Genomic DNA, 19,109 nt, shown 5'->3' on the forward strand with positions numbered 1-19,109 from the left:
AAGGATGTTCCCTGATGCGTTTTTCCTCATACGATTTCTGCTCAAGTATACAAAAATTCCTTATTTCCCTCGCACGCCTCCAAATAAAGTTATCAAATCCACAGGTGAAATTTCTGTTGAGGTGGAAAAGATGGCTTAAGTTCCTACAAATTAGCCTGCATGTGGTGAGTACGTGACATCTTCAAACGATATAATACCTGTGTTCTGTGGAAACTGTAAAATTTTTATTTATGATTAGAAAACAAACATAAGGCAGAATCTTAACTTACGAAGCTGTGATCTTCGCAGTTATGAACGCAAATTTTTGCAATTGTGTAAAGAATCATTTTCTTCAGCCCTACCCGAGTGATTTTGAGTTTCTCCAACGTAGGAATAGAAACAGAAGGGACTATTTTGTGCCTCCCACGAAAGGAAAATCCTGACAGCCACATTCACTATTGTCGAAATTAGGTGAAGTAAGCGCGGGTGCGAATAAACTTGTAGAATGAAACAAAAACAAACCCGTATTATTCCTCATCTCAAATTTCGTATTCCTTTTTTTTCCGCGAAACACGAACCTCGAGTTTTTTGCAAGTGCACTTTTATCACATCCTTGACCTAATTTCATTGGAACTTCATCACGGCATGTGCTACAACACAACACATGCACATTATTACGAACTGGATTAAAAACAAATTTAATCCCACGACAAAGCGGTGCATAGGGTAATGAAAGAGTGCCATCACTTTAGTACAATTATGACAAAAATGAAGGAGGAGCCTTTACTTCTCGAAGAACATTGGCGGGTTTCGCCAAAGAATAAAATCTGTTGTCATCACCTGACACTTCTGAATCATTGCTGCCACCTTATACTCTATCTCTTATACTCGAGCTTTTAATTACAAACACTCATTTCATACATCCCCGGAACCGAAAATCTTTCGACCGCGCAAATCGTACGAAATATTGGGCAGCAGTATGTGAAATTGACCTAATCTAATTGACTGTCAACCTGCACTTGATTTCAACCAACCATGAACGAGAAAATAACATCGTGCTGACAGTATTATTAGCAAACCCTGAAGAATGAAGGCAACATTCTTGATCTGTAACGCAACTTGTCTATAAATTTCACTCATTTTGCGAGTTCTGTTGAGTTTAAATTTTAGGCTGGCCCTATCAACGATTGTGGCGGAGGACGGAGGCCAACTGCATGTAATTAATTAATTAATTAGTAGACCATGTCACAGTATTTATCAATTTTATAACCTCTGACACGGAAAAATAATTTGATCCCGAGACTTATCTGTACCAGTAACCAAAAAGAAACACTTCTGTCTTCACCACAGAAGAAGGACTCACAACTTTCAGTACTTCTTAGAAACTCCACCACACGAATACAAAAGCGACCCTTCGAACGATTCACTTGTTGCCCCTTGATCGCCCCTGTGCATGCAAAAGCCTCCAATCTTTTTGTTTCACCCGTTAAGGGACAAACGAAACAGCTTGAGTGAACGAACGCAAGCCCTAGGGTGGAAGAAATAACAATATGATCAACTCTTTCAAACCGTAAGACTTAAAACATTGCCGGGACATAAGAACTTTACGTGATCGGTCTAAACGTGCACACAAGTGTCAAAATCTCTTGGTGAGATTTTTGTTGCTCTGCAGTACTTTGGCATCAAAACCAGGTGGTCCCTCTGAGGTAGACGAAAATTCTGGTAGATTTTTTAATGATTACAACGCCAAGAAATTGCTGACAAGGATACAACAGACTTCACTCTCTTTAAGTTCTTTGGTCACCATGCGGCGTTTGTGCAAAACCACCAGCCGACTTTGATGTCATTTCGATGGTTGACCCCGTCGCCTTCTGAACAGAATACTTGGTTTACGGAAAACCATTTAACTTATGTTACATTCTGTGAATAGTTCTGCTGGCTAGGTTGAAAATTGTTTCCCTAAGAACTACTTCACATGTAACAATACTTCTCTACTCTCTGGTTAAACTCTTTTGACAACGTTCTACCAACCGAATCGGGTTGTTTTTCTTGGCCTTACAGCAAAACATGTTGTTACTTGTCAAGGCAAAATAACATCTCTGGTTTCTGCAAGTTTCATGCAGATCACACAATCTTCTTTTTTTATGTTGCAGATCAGGAGAGCATAGCGACTGAAGAATGTACCTCGTCGTGTTTTTGAATTTTGAGTTTCATGAGAATAACCCAAAATACGCCCAGTCGATTGTCAAACGAATCCGTGATGAGGGACACGGTGTTACTTTGTTTGGTGAGTGCAGTTTGGCAAATGATTATTTCGAATTTACATAATGTAACCAGTGACTTGAGTTGAAGTTTTGTTATGACGTTTACAGAATAGTCGTGAATGTAAATGTAATTAGGAACGCTATGCAAGCTGAATGGTGAACGGCCCACTTTATTGCAGCAGGCAAGTAAAAATAGCCCTTGCTGAACACTTAAGCTTGAAAGTTTGCCACACGGTCGAAGAAATTAGAGCTTGTGCATAAAATTATGATTTTTAAAAACCCTCTCTTTCTAAGACCGGCGTTTTATAGAAACTTGATAATTCTTTGACTTTCAGAACTTTACGTTTTGAGAATCATTTTCTTCTTTTTGCCATTTTCAAATAAGCACAAAAAATGCAAAATATTTGAACAGGTCAACAAGTGTACGATTCTTCTCAAGTTAATCTTTCATTTTGTTGGGCGTGCAAATGCGCATGCCTAGCTCACCAAAATATTTCGCGATCTTGAGGACTGTAAAACAGCCTTAAATACAGTTCATGCTCAACCTCTTAGACAGGTTCAAGTTCTCGCAGCCTTAGTTCTAGTGTTATTTTTAGAGAGTATGGATGGGGTTAACTGATAGTTGAGATTCGGCCAAATTTTAAACTGTTGGCTGAGAAACGATGTGTTTTTAACTGATAGCTGAGAATTGTTGATCTGTGTTTTAAGTGTTACCTGAGAAATGGCCAAAAATTGAGCTGACAGCTGAAAAATGGGTAAAACTTTAGCCGATAGCTGAGATTCCTGACCCTCTTTTTAAAATCACGTTCTTACATCTCAAATCAAAGTTCCAAACTTCATTTTTCAAAACACTTTACATTTTAGTGTTACGTTTAATACTTCTCTTGTCACGATACGATGTAGTTAGCGTCTGGGCGTGATTCTCATCCGAATCATGAATATCCTGAATCCCGTTGGTCAGAAGCACCATCAGACGGAAAGAATGAGTTTAAAGTATCGTGAATGGAAATGATTTACATTCAGACTTTTTTTTGGATTTTTGCCGATTCTACTGAGCAAGCGTTTTGTACCGTTTTTCTGGTGATCGCAAAGTTAAGATGCCAAGAGCAACGAGCTCGGGAGGCGGGGGTTCACCCACGGGAGGGCTTCCAGTGCAGCGTTTACGGAACGCTATCTTTCCAAAAAAATACTATTTGATGAGATTTTCAAATGTCAATGTAAAGATGTTAAATGAGATGGATGCCGAGTACAGGGTTATAAAGAACAATAGGTCACATACCGATGTACAACACATCCATCAACATGGATCCTCCCTCCCTGCAAAAAAAAAACTTGGAAACGTGTCTCCCCACAGGATGAGGCTGAGACAGTTGAGTTTTTCTCTTACCCATTGGCACTACGGCAATATACTGTAGTCAACGAAGAAGCTAAGTTTCAATGCATTGCCAAACTTAAATAAAATTAGTGAAGACTGATTCTCTTGACTGTTTACCAACAAAAGGATTAGCGTCAGTCCGTCCAAATGTGTTGCCAGGTCGAATCAGTCACTGCTTTTAAACCACCAAAAAGAAAGAATCTCATGCAAATTATAAGCGATATTCACTCCACATTTGTCAACAAGCATTTACAGACACGTTAAGCAAAGCAAAGGTATGTTGGCTACGAAACAAGCACAAAGACTTGACCAGTCGTGAAGGGCTTAATTAAACGGGATTTCAGTGTTTATCGATGGTCGTAAACGTTTAACTTAGTTACGACCAGGAGCAAGTTGCACAGTTTGTCTGGCGTGGCGTTAGGGTTTATCAGTATTTTGGGGGTGTGCCTGCAGCGTTTTTTAGCGTGTGCGTGTGTTATTTGCATGTGGGGCTTTTCCGGGGCGTTTTCTGGCAGTTATAGCGGTCAGCGGTTCTTTTGCATATTTTGCGTGCGCCTGCGCATGTCCCCGTGGTGTGGTTTTGCTTGGCTCAGCGTTCGGTGTGTTGGCGCTAGGGTGCTTTCAAGTATTTCCCCTCCCTCCTCTCCCTACTCAGGGAAGTCAGGGCCCCTCCTTTATAGTTTTTCCATTGAACTCACTGTTCAGTGTGACGGGTGTTTGATTTGGGGTCTGGTTTGGCGGGCGGGGCTCGTGGCTGGGTTGCGGGTAGGGCAGGCTTATGGGGTGTTCCACCGACATGGGTATGGGTCGTTGGTACCAGTCCCCAGATCCTTGAGCAGCCAACCTCCGTTTGCGACACAGGCGATAATGGTCATTACTATTGAATAAAGAGTGATTGCAGGATACGAGAATAGGGGGTCACGTATATTAATTCATTGATACTTGTACCATTATCAACGGACCTGTTCCCGTTGTTGTAAACTCCTGTGGTTTTCAACAATCCTCCCTCCCCCCTCTTTCCTCTGAATCCCTGCGTACACAACTTGGAAACACGTAACTCTGTTCTGTTGTTATTCAACAGCTTCTACACCGAAAGGAAGAATTTATCCCGTCCTTGAAGAGCCTCGCTCCCTGTTCACCGCAGCTTTGGGTAAAAAAGCAGCACCACTGGTTCAAACCCGGATTTCAAAATCGGATGCTGTCATCTTGCTAACGGACAAACCAGTTTATGAAATACCGAGCCACTTACACAATTTAAAAGGTGTTTGTAGTGGACGAGTGTATTTATGGTGCTCCTACGGAGTTTGTTGCACTTTGCTTGGAGGAAGTGTAAACAACAAACGAGTTGCAATGCAGTTGAGGGCGCTACTTGAAGACTCTGATAATTTACTAGGCAGGATATTACCAAGGCCGTGGAACTTGGAAAAGATGTACAACGTAGATCCAAAATTTGAAACCGGAGAGCCTTGCGTAACGTAGGTAAATCATACTGATGACCAAATATGGATGACATGCGATGTGAGAGTTTCCCTTTAGCGCCTCCCTCTCCACGTGCCGCACGCACTAGGAATTCTGTAAAATAGAACCTGCCGACAGGCTATGCCAGGAAACGTCCATTACACAATCTTCTACTTGAGGAGGACGACAACAAGTCACGGAAATAGAAGACCCAACCACCATAGACAGTGTTAATATGCGAAAACTATCCAAAGCCATGCATGTGAAATATGTAAGAGTTTAGTATAACATTCCTACAAGAATATTGTAATGCTCACCACGCGCTTAATGCAGTTGGGCTATGCCCATCCATCATCATCTTCATCATCACCAATGTCCGTGGCCCATGGAGGCCGTAGGTACACTTGTATTACAGTTGCCCCTATTTCTTTCGGCCGTGAGCTCTTTTATAGGCATCGATAATTGACAACCCACTTCAATCTGCTATGTTAGGCAATCGTATGATATAACAAATTCGAAATGACAGCGCCTATCGTAGAATTTAAACGCGAAAATAGAAAATGCTTGTCTTTCTTACCATTCCTGACAAAGTTACACCAGCAAAGTTGATGTGAGTGGAGTTCTTTACATACACTTAAAGGACTCGGTTTGGAAATTAGCGGTCGGTTGACAATGAGTAGATTTACCAGTTCGTTTGGTCAAGGTTAGGGTCAAATCAAGTTGCAGACCAACGTACCCAATTACTCTTAAAAACGTACAACATACAAAAACCATAGTATTCACTGGACTGAAAAGCTGACTGCATGTAATACCTAATTCAATTCAGTTATAAATATATGTATTTGCGTTAATATGTTTGTCTTTACATTGTTTCGTTACAAAACTCATCATTTACAAAACAATTTCATTTAAAGAATAAAGCAAAATGTCAGGTGACTGAATTTTAACTAGCAATAACGTCTCTGCAAACTATCAAGCCTCGACAAGGCCGATGTCTATGGTCACTGTACCCCTAAGCTGTGCCCCCTTCATATGGCTATTATTGAAGAAAATCAAGAATTTTCGGAGAAAACTTAGTACGAAGACAGGCCAACACAAAAGTTTGTTGTCGGTCTGTAAAGAACTGTACAGGGCGCATTATATTCGTCCAGACCTGGCTTATGGTATAGTAAAGCAGGTCAACATTTTACACTGCAATATCCGCAGACTTAATGAGCGGTCATCCCCTTCCCCTCAGCGTCCGTTGTCTCAGTAGCGTGTTCCCCCTACCCCAGGCACATCACAACAAGGGAAAGGCGTATGAAGGAAGCTAACAACCGCCACAGTCTTGTCAGTAACTTTAGAGTGGCACAGAGCAGATATACAAGAGATTTGGACCAATATGAAACAGAAGTGTAGAACTACTCCGTAAGTCCTTCCAGTTGAAAATATTAGTAAAAAGCATTCGATGTTGGATGATCATCAAAATGGTCTCAGGTTTGTTTCGGATAAAACGTAATGCGAAAAAGTGCCAAACCACCGGCTCATCGGTAAAGCAGAAATAAATTCGTGCAACATGAATATGAAGCCGAGGAGAACGAATTCCGCTAATCAAAAATGTCCTCAGAGTTCAAAAATACTCAAATTTTGTCGGAGCTCCGGTAACTAAAACGAAAGTCAACGGTTCTCATCGGGTAGCATTTTGTCAGATGTCGAGCTACTCCTCCCATGGACTGACATCGGTATCAATGGCTACACAGTTGTAAGCGGCGTAACGAATCTTCTCCTCCGCTACTCTGGCGCTAAAGGTAATTATGAGAAAAAGAAACAGAAAGAAGAGGGTTGTAAAATAGTCTGGGCTGAGAATGCAACGCGAAGTGTATGTGGATGATAGCCACCTTAATTTCTTCGTTCTCTTATTTATGGCGCTTACTACAATTCCTATCATTATCATTAACATTGCTTAGAACTCCATCGTAATTACACTGTCAATATCCTCACATTGCCATGGTTATCAGGAATCAATCAATGAGTAACTTTGTCACGTGTGCATGGATGTAGCTCACAGGAACTAATAAGGGATAAAGAGCTACCAGAAACTCATAAGGGTTGAAACGTGTAACGGCCCCTTGTGTGCTGGGAAACAAGCTTCTGAATATTCAATTTGCTAAGTACCATATTTGGAACAACAAGAGCGAGGGGTTTCCAAATATGGTACTTAGCACTGAGACATTCAACCAATCAGTTCGCACTGAATATTCGGAAGCTGTGAACGCGCGTTACACGTTTCAACCCTTATGGGTTTCCGGAGCTACTTAACATGAAACATTAAAATAAAATAGAAAAGAATCCAAAGAAGTGGGAATTTGAAATACGTCTTGCACCAAAAATACTAAAAACGAGGTTATTTACCACGACACTAAGTACGATGATTCGAATGCTACTCTCATCAGAACCTAACATGGTACAGTTATGATGAACTAGATTGACGTCATCACAATCAACAACGACAACAAACTCAGTCGTCAACATCAAAATAACCACATCATCGTCATCAACAATGTTAATCTTCATTATCATCTGTACAACTTGTCTTTTAGAGAAAAACATACCTTGAATATTCCGGCAAAAACAGCGTACTGGAACATGTGGCCGCCTCAGGGAGTGAATCAATTTTAATGGAGCTGCAAGGCAAGAAAAGGGTCCATTTCATCAATTTACTTTCCAAAAACTGGAAATGTACCTACATCTAAAACGCGAGTGTTGAGCTTGCAGAGCCATCGCTTTAGCTCACTGAACGCGTTGTTTTGTGTCGTTCCTGCATTCGTCGACATAATTGTTGATTAAGTATACTAATTGTTACCACGGCAAAAAACCAACTTACTGTATAAGGCAAATTAAGTAAACGGTGCTTACCATTTGAATGGGACAATCAGTAGTTCCATCACGAAACAAATCTCAACGGAAAAATTTCCGGCGAAAAAATCTCACCAGATCAACCGGTTTTCCTGAATTAATTGTAAATATTATTCCTCTAGTTTCCTTTGACACCAAAATGATGCTCAAGACGAAAATCACTTTAACACGTAGTAGATGGCTACAGGAACATACTTCTTGACTTAATTCTTCGCACTACAACACTTGGATTAACGTACTATACCATCTCCTACCTTCTTCCTGGGCAGATGAAAAGTGGGGCTGGTAGTCGTCTTCTTCCGGTCACAAAACGCAAAAAGCGACTACGATCATCTAAACCAGATAGCATACAACACAATCAGTTGTTATCTTTCCCTTCTCTATTCCCCGACCCCTTTCCTCCCCTTTCCTCCCCCCCCCCCTTTGTAAGTAAGCCTGGGGGAATCAATGCCCTTTTGAAAACGTACCATGCAAAGATGTTATGGACCCTGATGAAAAAAACGATAACAGAAACAATTGACCAGCGAATTATAAAAATCTAATGAATTCTCAGATAAGGAGGATAAACGGTAGGGATGACAGATGTAAAACCTCTAACGTCATTGGAACCCACGACCTGCTGAGTCAATTCTGAAATTGTGAATCTCTGACGGGGACTCCGTAGTTTCCATGGGAAAACATTTATGTTCCAACCCCTTTCCGTACATTCGTTAGTACATAGAGCAAATGAAACCTCTATATACTTGTACATACAAATTGGAAATGATAAAACTAGCAAATGCAAGGTCACACGGACCAAGTAATTGACCCCGCTTTCGTAAAGGACCTTGTAGCTGGGTAATGAATCGAGCGTCCGTTGGACGCTGGGAAATTCTATTTGATGCATTCAGCACATTTTCACACGAAGTAGCGTGATATCTGGTATCTCGAATCGTCTAAATTTAGCTCAAACGAAAACCATTCTTACCATTAGTAAAATTCTCTAAGGCTTTCCACAAATACTTGACGCGTTTGTCATTTTCCGAAATATCCTCATATTGCACTACAGAACAAAGTGGTGAACCATTCGTTAGTGGTAAAGCTATCACCGGCCTCCTTTAAAACTGAAAGCTGTATTGTAAAGCTAAGAAAAAACTTTTGACATGAGAATACGACTTTATACGAATACGACTTTATTAAAGTGACTGACACTTAGCTATAAAGCTACTTTACAGGTCTAGTCACAACATAAATAAGAAATAAATTAAAATACAATATAAAAATACAGATCACTATTAAGATCACAAAATCTAAAATTACATATATAATATATAATGATTTACAAGAAAAAAATCTTAAAAACTTATTAATATTGAGAGAAAAAATATATTTCATCTTAATCAGTTCTAGGAGCAGCGGCTAGTCAGGTCTATCTTTAAAACACTTTTTTTAAACAATTTATAGTTACTTATTTTCCCGTGTTCATTGGCAATGCCAATCATTTTACTGAGAATTCTTAGTCTTTCAGAACATTTAGAGTAATGCTGCACAAAGCAACTGTGGCTTTTTATTATTTCAGTGGCCTTCCATGTAAATGATCCACATGAAAGTTCCAGAGCACCATTTTTCATCACATGATTTTTTTTTATGCTGCGCGCCTCAATGGAATCCCAAACTGTGGTAGTTCACAAACACTTTCCTGCAGAGATGTTTAATAAGCTAAACGGGTGCTTTTGTTTGAGTCTGGATGGTGTCCTTAATTTATAAGGCTCAACTCAAATCTACAGCGAAACTCACTGCATTTCTTTAGTGCTTCGACCGAAAGTTCAGGATCCCCACATACTCTTCTCTCCAGTTCTTGCCAGGTTAGAAGATCGAGCACAGCCTGGGAAAGAACTTTCAGCAAACCTCGTCTAATTGCCTCGATCTGTTGATTGAAAGAACCTGCAGTTCATAATGAACTCCCTCCATAACGATAACAAAGAGTGCTATCAGCATTTTGATGCGGCAACAGAAATTACGGTTCAGATTGAAGAATGTGTAGAGAAGGACCACAGGTAGAGTGCTGAGTTTGTAAGCAGATGCGCGAGAATAAAACTGGCGCAGTTTTAAGTAACTGTGAAAGCGTCAGGATGCCTCGTGCTCATGCGCCAATGCGTATACACAATTTTGTGCCATGTACCGCTTGCAGTGTATGTTAGAGCGGGGGAATTTTGTAGTCTCCATCCCTCCCCTTTCCACTCTTTATCAGTGTCTCCCCTGCAGTGTGAGGATTTATAAAGGAAGAAGGGGGGGATTGAAGCTCCTGGATGTCTCAGACACCCACCTTCCATACGATATAAGTGATACAATTTTTTATAAGAAAAATATCATCGGAGGTTTTAGATAAACAATAATAATAATAATAACAACAACAACAATAATAATAAAGTAGTTAAGAACTTTTATACCTATAAGAGATAGGAAGAACGGAGCAGAGCGTTGAAAGGAATAGTCTAACTGAACATTCATATTTATAAATTACCTACATGTAGCATAGCCTAGGACTAGTCTCGCTATGCTATTGATCATGTAAAACCGCGATTTCAATAAGTGTCCATAACAATTACTATTATTACATTACCGTCTTCATCATCATATTATCGTATTATATTATAATACTTTACCTGTTGTTTGCCTTCAGACATGCGACAACTTTGCACCAGTTTGATATACTCTATTCTGTCTTCATAATCAACGAACTTGTCAACACCACCAGGAACAAGGTTTACTAAAGTGCTGTCGCTTAAAACCTACAACAAACAAAACGAGGTTTAGTTAGGGCGGCCGTTCTATTTGCACACTTGGTAGGGCATTAGCCCATTGTGCCGAAGAACCAAAACTCAGAGAACGTGTTTCCTTGAAATAATGCCAATGTTTAAGGTTTTTTCCTCTTAAAGAGATTTCGAATTAATTTATGTCGTTTCAAAGATTTCCAACTACTGCAATTCATGCTAAATTGCGATGCAATGTACATGTATACAAGACTTTAATTTTATCAACGGAGTTGATAGCATTTTTATAACGTAAATTGACCACCGTACAGAGATTCTAAAAGCTGACGTTTCGAGCGTTAGCTCTTCGTCAGACCGATTTGGATTCGCCACCGACGCAGCACCACAGTTTCTTTAGAATCTACCCCCTTCATTCATTTGCGATGCAATGTACTCATGCTTAGTTTGACTTAAACCATCCGTTCAACCATTTCATGTCCATGTAAACTTAATGACATCAGCCAAGCAGTCTAGGCAATTAAGGTTTGGTTAACAAAAAGTAAATTTGTGTTATCTTGAATGGAAACTGTTGCATAAAAAACAAAAAACAAAACAGCGTTACCGTTGTATAAGTAAGGACTCCTCCAAATTTCATATCAAAGGAATCTTTATCCATTGATTCTAGTGACTCAAGTAACTTGACCTACATGTAATAACAAAAAAAGACATTAATCAATACATTAAAAGGGCAGTACTAACTATGGTGCTTTAGATACCTCGCTGAAATCAAGACTTGCTTACTACAAAATCTGAGACACATGACGCATTCCTATGCAGCAATCAACCAGAAACAACTTGATTTTTTTTTCTCAAAGTTTACAAGGGATCCAGCCATCAAATCCGAGGCCTCGTTATGTAGAATGTATCGTGTAATATTAACAGCAACTTCAAAATGACAATGCATACACTTCTACTAGTACTACATTGTTTAACACTTTGTCTCACAACCCTTGCTGGCAACATTGTGAAACGTTAAAGAGCCTACACTATGTTCGGCAATAGTAAAGGTTGGATATCTCAGTGTTATATACTGGCCTTGCAATGGGCACACTGACAATAATTATTTGAGCTCCTCCCTTTTGAGTGACCCACACAACCTACTGTAGGTTTTGAAACTCCATAAAGTACAAAGTAACACATATTTTACCAACCTGTGCTAAATCGACAGTCATAAAATCACGTGACCAAGTAACCTTTTCACCAACCAACTGACGCCAAACAAAAGAAGGAAGAGAAAGAACCTAGCAAGAAATGAACACCAAAAAGTCGGGCAATTACACTACAGAATGTAACTTCTCGAATCACCTAAATTAAATGGTAATGTCAGTGAAAACCAAGGGACTCTATATAATTGTTAGCAAATTCAAGAAACTGAAATACGTTCGAGGGCATCAAATAAAAAGAAAGGAGAAGATAAGGTTTAGGAAGCAATAATAAATTTTAATATTTATCACGAGAGAACGTACCATAAGACTAATGCACGAGTCCCTCATTGATGTGCTCAATTTCTCATTTTTTTTTCTCACAGAATATGTAATCTGATAATAGTATCTAAAACTCAAAAATGAATGGCACATAATCCATGTGAACCATACCAAATGTTCCTTGCTGCTCCTAACACACGCTCCCATTAGCATTCCAATCCATTCGTACTTGCCAAACTGCTTGCAAGATGGATTGGGAAAATATGCATCTCTGTTTACATTTGAAGAGTCATGCAGCTGATAACAGATTAAACACAAACTGAGGAAGTTACATAAGGGTTAAAATAATAATATTTTCTTTGTGGTTTAACATTAAATATTTTAGAAAGAGAGAAGTGCATCCATGAGTACACTAAGTCTCAAGACATAAAGGCAGAAAGAACTGCAGGTGTGGCCTAGGACACTTGCACCTTTCACAAAATTAATGTTACCAATATTATTAGCCAAGTTGAACAATAGTCTGAATTTCAGGTCCCTCCTCTGTACCTACGTGTAAGTCAATAGCTGAAAGAACTGGGAGTTTATACTGGATGGTGATGTCATGATTCAAAGGAGGTAATTTATGCTTTTTTTTTTTTTTTTTGCAAAACACACATGTTCAGGTCATGCCCTGCACAAATATCACACATTCCAAAAGCACAAAGCTGTTCATCTGCATGGATATTGAAAGATTTCAGGAAGGAGACTTGGTCCTTCAGTAAAGCAACCAATGACAAATAAAAACTATGCTTTCATTTGGAAAAAATAATATGGTTGTATTACTTGAAACATTCATTAGCCATGAGTGGCTGGGATGAATAATAAAATATTCATTAACAAATTATATTGAGGAATTTGTGAGAACCAGGATGTGAATTTCTATGGGTTGAGGGGAACACAAAAGCAAGGGAAAGGTTTGAGGAAGGTACAATGAAAGCTGCAAGCAAAGAGATAAGTAAGAGATACAACATTGACATGAAAAACAGGCTTGAAACACAAGGATATTTGGAAGATTCTAAGAAGAGCACAACCAGATCTTGATACTGGTAATGTACAGAGATGTTGCAGCAAAAGTTACTGGAAGGTCAAGAAAGCTGAGTAAGCTGTGGATAAGCAATAAAACGTGGAAGAAAATTAAAGAGGGTGTGCGATTGGATCAATTAAAAAGGAAATGGAGGAAGGGAGTTTAACGCAAAAGATACATGTACATGTAAGGAAGTAAAGAGGCATGCTTGAGAGGATTTATAAGGATAACAGAAATTGAATAGAGGAGAGGGCTGCAGCAACAGAAAGGGCTCCTTCCTATATTTTCCACAAGGTGTTTTACTGCAACAGCATTTGGGGAAAATAGGTCAACATATACAAAAGTAACTACATTACATGCACTTACTTGATTGGGACTGCGGATAAAGAAGGAAAGAGGAAGAGGTGCATCAGTTGAACTTGGGCAAAGCTCTTCAGCCATATCTGCCAAAGAGTCTCTAAACCCACCCCCTGAAAAATAATAATTGAAAACATTTCCCAATAAGTTCCCATATCTTACACTACTGCTGTTGGCTCAAAAGAGTGAACTCAATTCAAGTTTGATGTGGAAAACAAGCTTGCAACTTCTTTAACATTATTTTTTACATTGGCATCGTGACCACCGAAATTGGGTGAATGTACCACAACACAAAAGTTGTCTGGCAACAGGCCTGTTGTGTTAGGGTTAATTAGTGTAATTTGCAACATGGCAAATTAAGCGAACGTGATAGCAACTAACCTTGATCAATAATTCCTTCTGACAGAAATTTACATTCCCACCACTGATCATACCTTGCTGACCACCTACAACAAAACAAATAAAATACAGTTGCTACACATGCTTAACAGATTAATAGGTTAAAGAATACACACAGATCCCTTCCCTTTAAAACAATATTATTGTCCAACCTGTAATCAAGCTTTACTCCACACTTCTCTTGCTTTAAACCTTCATACAACTGTAAAAAGATATCAGAAGTCATGATACCATAAGATCACTGATTTAGAAGGTGACTACATGTATTTACGTACAAAGGTAAAGACTTCATCTCAACTAACAATTCTGCAACTCAAACCTGATTAAAAATTGACCGTTTAGCATCTGGATCCTGTGCTGGGTCTGCTTTGTGTTCAACTGCTGCACGTCGGTTGACAAAAAGCTTTGGCATGTGTGCTGGTGAACTACAGAAGCAGAAAACAATAATAATAAATATTATTAATTTACTAGGGTTTATCAGTATTTTGGGGGTGTGCCTTCAGTGTTTCGTAGTGTGTGCGTGTGTTATTTGCATGCGGGGCTTTTCCGTGGTGTCTTCTGGCAGTTCTAGCAGTCAGCGGTCCTTTTGCATAATTTATTATGTGTGTGCCTTCACATGTCCTCGTGGTTCTGCTTGGCTCAGCGTTCAGTGTGTGGGCGCTCGGGTGCTTTCAAGTATTTCCTCCGCCCTCTTCTCCCTACTCAGGGGAGTCAGGGCCCCTCCTTTATAGTTTTTCCATTGAACTCACTGTTCAGTGTGATGGGTGCTTGATTTGGGGTCTGGTGTGGCGGGCGGGGCTCGTGGCTGGGTTGCGGGTAGGGCAGGCTTATGGGGTGTTCCACCGACCTGGGTTTGGGTCGTTGGTACCAGTCCCCAGATCCTTGAGCACCCAACCTCCATTTGGGACACAGGCGTTAATTTATAGAAACGAAAAAAAAAATGGAACAGGCACGTATATGCTGTCACAAGGTAATCAATTTGCGAGTAAAATTTTGATTTATCAAGGTACTCAGCACACTTACCAGGACTGAGAATCCCTTAGGACCTTATCAATTAGCATTGTTCTGTGGTTTGACAAGGGAAGAAGTTGACGAATTGCCTAGTGAACCACAAAAGAAAATAGGCATTTTAATTGTTATATTGATTAATTCATTTCACTGCATACAAATGCATAAATGCAGTGGGGAAGGACAAGAAAGAATCAGAGGCATCATATGTTAGTCAAACAAAAAGAGAAGAAAAACTACAACAGAGTTATGAATACAAACTGGCGAGAAGCAAACCAGTTGGTCACCTACATGTACATTAGCGAAGTACATGTAGTGGAGAAAGGAAATTGGAACTTAAAGCAAGGAATTTCTGTCCAGAACCCTGAAAATCAAATGTCCCAGATAAAACCAAACAGTGTTGTAACACTATTTCATTCGCATTTACGCCATATTCAAATGATGTAAAGCCTAAATTTTTGTTGTCTTCGTGCCACTCTGCTATTTTCGTTGAAAACCTGTCATGTAATACTTTTTCTGGGCAGCCACAGGCAGCCCAACAGATACTATAACTTCTGTTCTCTAAGGGACAAAGTATTAAATAACATAATTTACAAAATATCAACATGATTAAAATAACTAAACATTTGACCTGAAACACTATCCAAGAGTAAACTGAGTTCACAGTGAAACTTAAGTATCAGTAACTCAAAGTGTTCTACTCCTAAACATCACGAGAGTTCATAATTGTCAAAGTACTTAGTTAATGGAGTTCGTAGTCTTTAAGGTACTCTAGTGTCCTCCTTTCTCTAGTGGGCCTTGGGGGTGACTCTAGAACCTCTGCCTCTGCAAAAACCCCTTTGCCTGGCTGGTCTGGTCCATTGCTTGCTTCCAGGTACTTTTTTACCTCAGTTACATTTCTCCTGTAGTCAACTCGTTCAGGTGCCGTTACTGTGACCTTGTTGCTGTATTTGTTGGTGACCTTGTACAAGACATCTCCAACAGTGGTTGACAACTTGTTTTCCTTCTTTTGTTTAACGAGCACTTGATCGCCAGGAGCGAGATCATTTCCTGCGCTCCCCTCCTTTAGACGGTATAGTCAGTCCTCCTCTGTTTCATTTCTGCATCTCTGTCTCGAGCTTCACTGTTGATGTATTTGCATCTTGTTAACTCGGGGATCTTCGAACCTTATCTCTCTGTTAGATAAACGTTTGGCTGGTGATACTCTGGAACCGCTATGGGGTGTGGTCCTGTAGGATGTTAGGAATTTCCTAATCTTTGCACCTAAACTCTTCTTTTCTGCTTGGGTAATTTTCAAGAATTTGAGTAGGCTTCTGTTTTGTCGTTCCACTTCCCCATTAATGTTTTGCTTGGGGCCACATGGGTGTGGAGGTGCGATGCAGTTTGTTTCCAACTATGTCCCAAATTCCTCAGATGTGAACTGTGGCCCATTATCTGTTTTTAGCAACTGTGGATATTCACTTGGGCAATCAATAATGTTGGTGGAAGTCACAGACTTGAGAGTAACGACTATAGCAGTCTACAACAATGAATACATATTCCATGAAAAGGTAGGGGCACATCAAATCAGTCTCTAGGTCTTGCCAGGGCTGACTGGGGAACTCCATGTGTTTCAAGGCTTCTGGTGGTGTATGTAGTCCGACCAACTGGCAGCCATGACAGCTCTTACATTGGCTTCAACTCATCCCCACCAGACTTTGGTGCAGAGTCTCTGTTTGGTCTTTGTCAATCCCTGATGTCCCTTGTGTGCTAAGTCTAATAACCCGTTCCCAAATTTCCTTGGGATCAATAATCCTGAAACATCTTAAAACTAGCTTCCCCCATACAGAAAGTTCATTCCTGACAGCTTTGTACTGTGGAGGTTCATTATCCCATTCCCCTGATGTGGTGATGCATTCTCTTAACTATGAAATTCCTGGATTGACCCATTATTCTTCTTCAACCTCCCGTACAGACATTGATTCTGGAGTTGACGATTCAGCTACAAACTGAACATGAAAGTGGGTCAGCAATGTTCTATTGACTTGGCATGTACCGCACTTGGAGTCTGTATCCTTGGACTTGCAGGACTCAGCGTTCTACCCTTGCCAAGTTTAGGGAATTTGTAGAATACAACACTTCAAGGGGCTTGTGGTCGGTCAGCAAGGTGAAATCAACTCTATATAGGTATGTGTGAAACCACTCACAACCCCAAACAAGACAGAGGGCCTCTTTCTCTGTTTGAGAATACTACGTTCCACATCTGTCAGACTACAGCTTGCGTACGCCACGACCCGCTCACAACCTCCTTGAACCTTGGTAAATACCGCTCCCAATCCGACAGGGCTGGCACCTGTGACATGGTTGGTTTCTTTGGCATTGCTGCCAAAATATGCCAGGGTTTCGGCTTTTGCCAAGCTGCATTTTAGCGCATCAAAAGCGCTTTGTTGCTCTACGCCCCTCGCAAAGGGAGTGTCCTTCCTTATCAGCCTCTGAAGTGGTTCAGCAATGCTTGCTAAGTTGGGGATGAACCTGGCTCTAACGTTCACAAGCCTGAGAAACTTTGTACCTCCCCTGTGTTCTGTGGCTCTCTGGAACCAATCACTGCTTCTCCATGTGACTCTGTTGGCCCAATCCCTTGGTTGGACAGTATAAAATACCGTAAAGACTCACAGATAAGCCGCACCTTTTTTACAAAAATTTGCGATCAAAATTGTAGGTGCGGCTTATCTGCGAGACCATTTGGGAAAGGTGCTGTGAATTTCGGTGTCCAGTCTTCCATCATCCGATATTATGCCTGGTTACACAGCTTCATACAGTGCATGCAAGAAAACAACAAATTTACGCGCAAAATTCTATGGAAAAACTGCCTTGAATGGAGAAATACCTGTGAAGAAATACCAGAATAATATCAATCATGATGTTTATTCTACTTAAGAGCTAAAATTACGGGTAAGACTTTAAAGTATTTTTCGATCCATTGTAGGCGAGTTTGCCTTGGATGAAGACAGAACACTTCATGGTCTCGACTTTGGATTTCTTTCGAGTTTTTTTCATGAAAAACTTTTTTTTCCAAAATTTGAGTTGCTAAACTCGGGGCGCGGCTTATCTGCGAGTCTTTACGGTAACCCATGAATATCAGCTTTGACATGCTGAACGCACACTTGTCTCTTTTCAAGGTCAGTCCCTTTTCCTGAATACAAGCTCCTCAGCAGTATGACCATGATTTATGATATTGTCATGGATGTTGTAAGCACTCTCACATCCTTCTAATGAATGTTTGCTGGATAGTGTGTTGGTATAGCTCTGGGTCCGGTTGTTGGAAAGCCGATTAACGCTAATCCCAGATTTAAAAATTACCGAGGAGTTTATTTCTCTACTCCCAAATGTTGTACAAGGCTGATATTTGGCAAAATTTTACATTAGAGGAAGTCAATCTTGAAAACCAAAAATAAACAAAAGAAAGATGAGCTTAAAAGTTGAAAACATTTAACCAAAGTTTATGCTAATCCTGGATTAAGTTAATCGGCTTTCAAACAACAGGGCCCTGGTGCAGAACTAATACCAAACATCAAGCGTTTGTACCTACACGTAAACAACCCCTTGTGGGTGATAAATATAGTCACTGTGATGTTTCTGGACTGTTCTACTAACTCAGTTTGATGAAAGCCCTATCTCAAATCTAGTTTGCTGAATACTACACTCTGATTGAGTTGATACAAGACATAATCTACCGTGGATATGGGTGGCCCTCCCTCATAACAGCCAGTACAGTGTCTATCTGTGAAATAAAACAGTAAATTTCAGCTTCAAACTCACCAGCAGTGTTGATTGGGTCCTCCGAGCCATAAGAGTACAATTTCCTTTTTGACTTCCATGACTTGCAGCTTATTTTCTTCTTTTTGAGTTTGCCCCAAGTCTCCCTATCACCAACATTGCAAGTGGACCCTGAATCAATGAGCACATCACACAGCTGCGATGCTCCAAGTTCAATGTCCATTTTCAGTGTTTCTCTGGCACCTGACTGAATTATAAAGACAAAGTTGCCATCTTTGGTGACATGGTGAACGTTTTCTCTCTTGTTTAAGTCTGCGGTTTTTGTCCTACAAAACTTTG

The 19,109-nt window shown here is 40.1% G+C and overlaps 1 protein-coding gene and 1 long non-coding RNA gene across 2 annotated transcripts in view; one reads left to right on the top strand and one right to left on the bottom strand.

Annotated features, from left to right (window-relative positions):
• On the top strand, nucleotides 1–5,927 carry LOC138024922 (uncharacterized). Its single transcript, XR_011127098.1, has 3 exons — nucleotides 1–164; nucleotides 2,133–2,266; nucleotides 4,700–5,927. It is a non-coding gene; the product is annotated as an uncharacterized lncRNA (long non-coding RNA).
• The window catches only part of LOC138024921 (E3 ubiquitin-protein ligase HECTD3-like), a 26,796-nt gene continuing 13,584 nt past the window's right edge, over nucleotides 5,898–19,109 (bottom strand). The window contains exons 10-23 of the mRNA XM_068872117.1: nucleotides 15,030–15,106; nucleotides 14,326–14,431; nucleotides 14,159–14,208; nucleotides 13,989–14,053; nucleotides 13,617–13,720; nucleotides 12,359–12,484; nucleotides 11,915–12,004; nucleotides 11,326–11,406; nucleotides 10,617–10,742; nucleotides 9,748–9,877; nucleotides 8,939–9,013; nucleotides 8,226–8,304; nucleotides 7,668–7,739; nucleotides 5,898–6,857 (exon numbers count right to left, since the gene is read on the bottom strand). Coding sequence (XP_068728218.1) covers nucleotides 6,773–6,857; nucleotides 7,668–7,739; nucleotides 8,226–8,304; nucleotides 8,939–9,013; nucleotides 9,748–9,877; nucleotides 10,617–10,742; nucleotides 11,326–11,406; nucleotides 11,915–12,004; nucleotides 12,359–12,484; nucleotides 13,617–13,720; nucleotides 13,989–14,053; nucleotides 14,159–14,208; nucleotides 14,326–14,431; nucleotides 15,030–15,106 — 1,266 coding nt within the window. The 3' untranslated portion in view covers nucleotides 5,898–6,772. The remainder of the gene's footprint in view (nucleotides 6,858–7,667; nucleotides 7,740–8,225; nucleotides 8,305–8,938; nucleotides 9,014–9,747; nucleotides 9,878–10,616; nucleotides 10,743–11,325; nucleotides 11,407–11,914; nucleotides 12,005–12,358; nucleotides 12,485–13,616; nucleotides 13,721–13,988; nucleotides 14,054–14,158; nucleotides 14,209–14,325; nucleotides 14,432–15,029; nucleotides 15,107–19,109) is intronic.

Source organism: Montipora capricornis, chromosome 11 (assembly GCF_036669925.1).
Source record: "Montipora capricornis isolate CH-2021 chromosome 11, ASM3666992v2, whole genome shotgun sequence".
NCBI lineage: Eukaryota > Metazoa > Cnidaria > Anthozoa > Scleractinia > Acroporidae > Montipora > Montipora capricornis.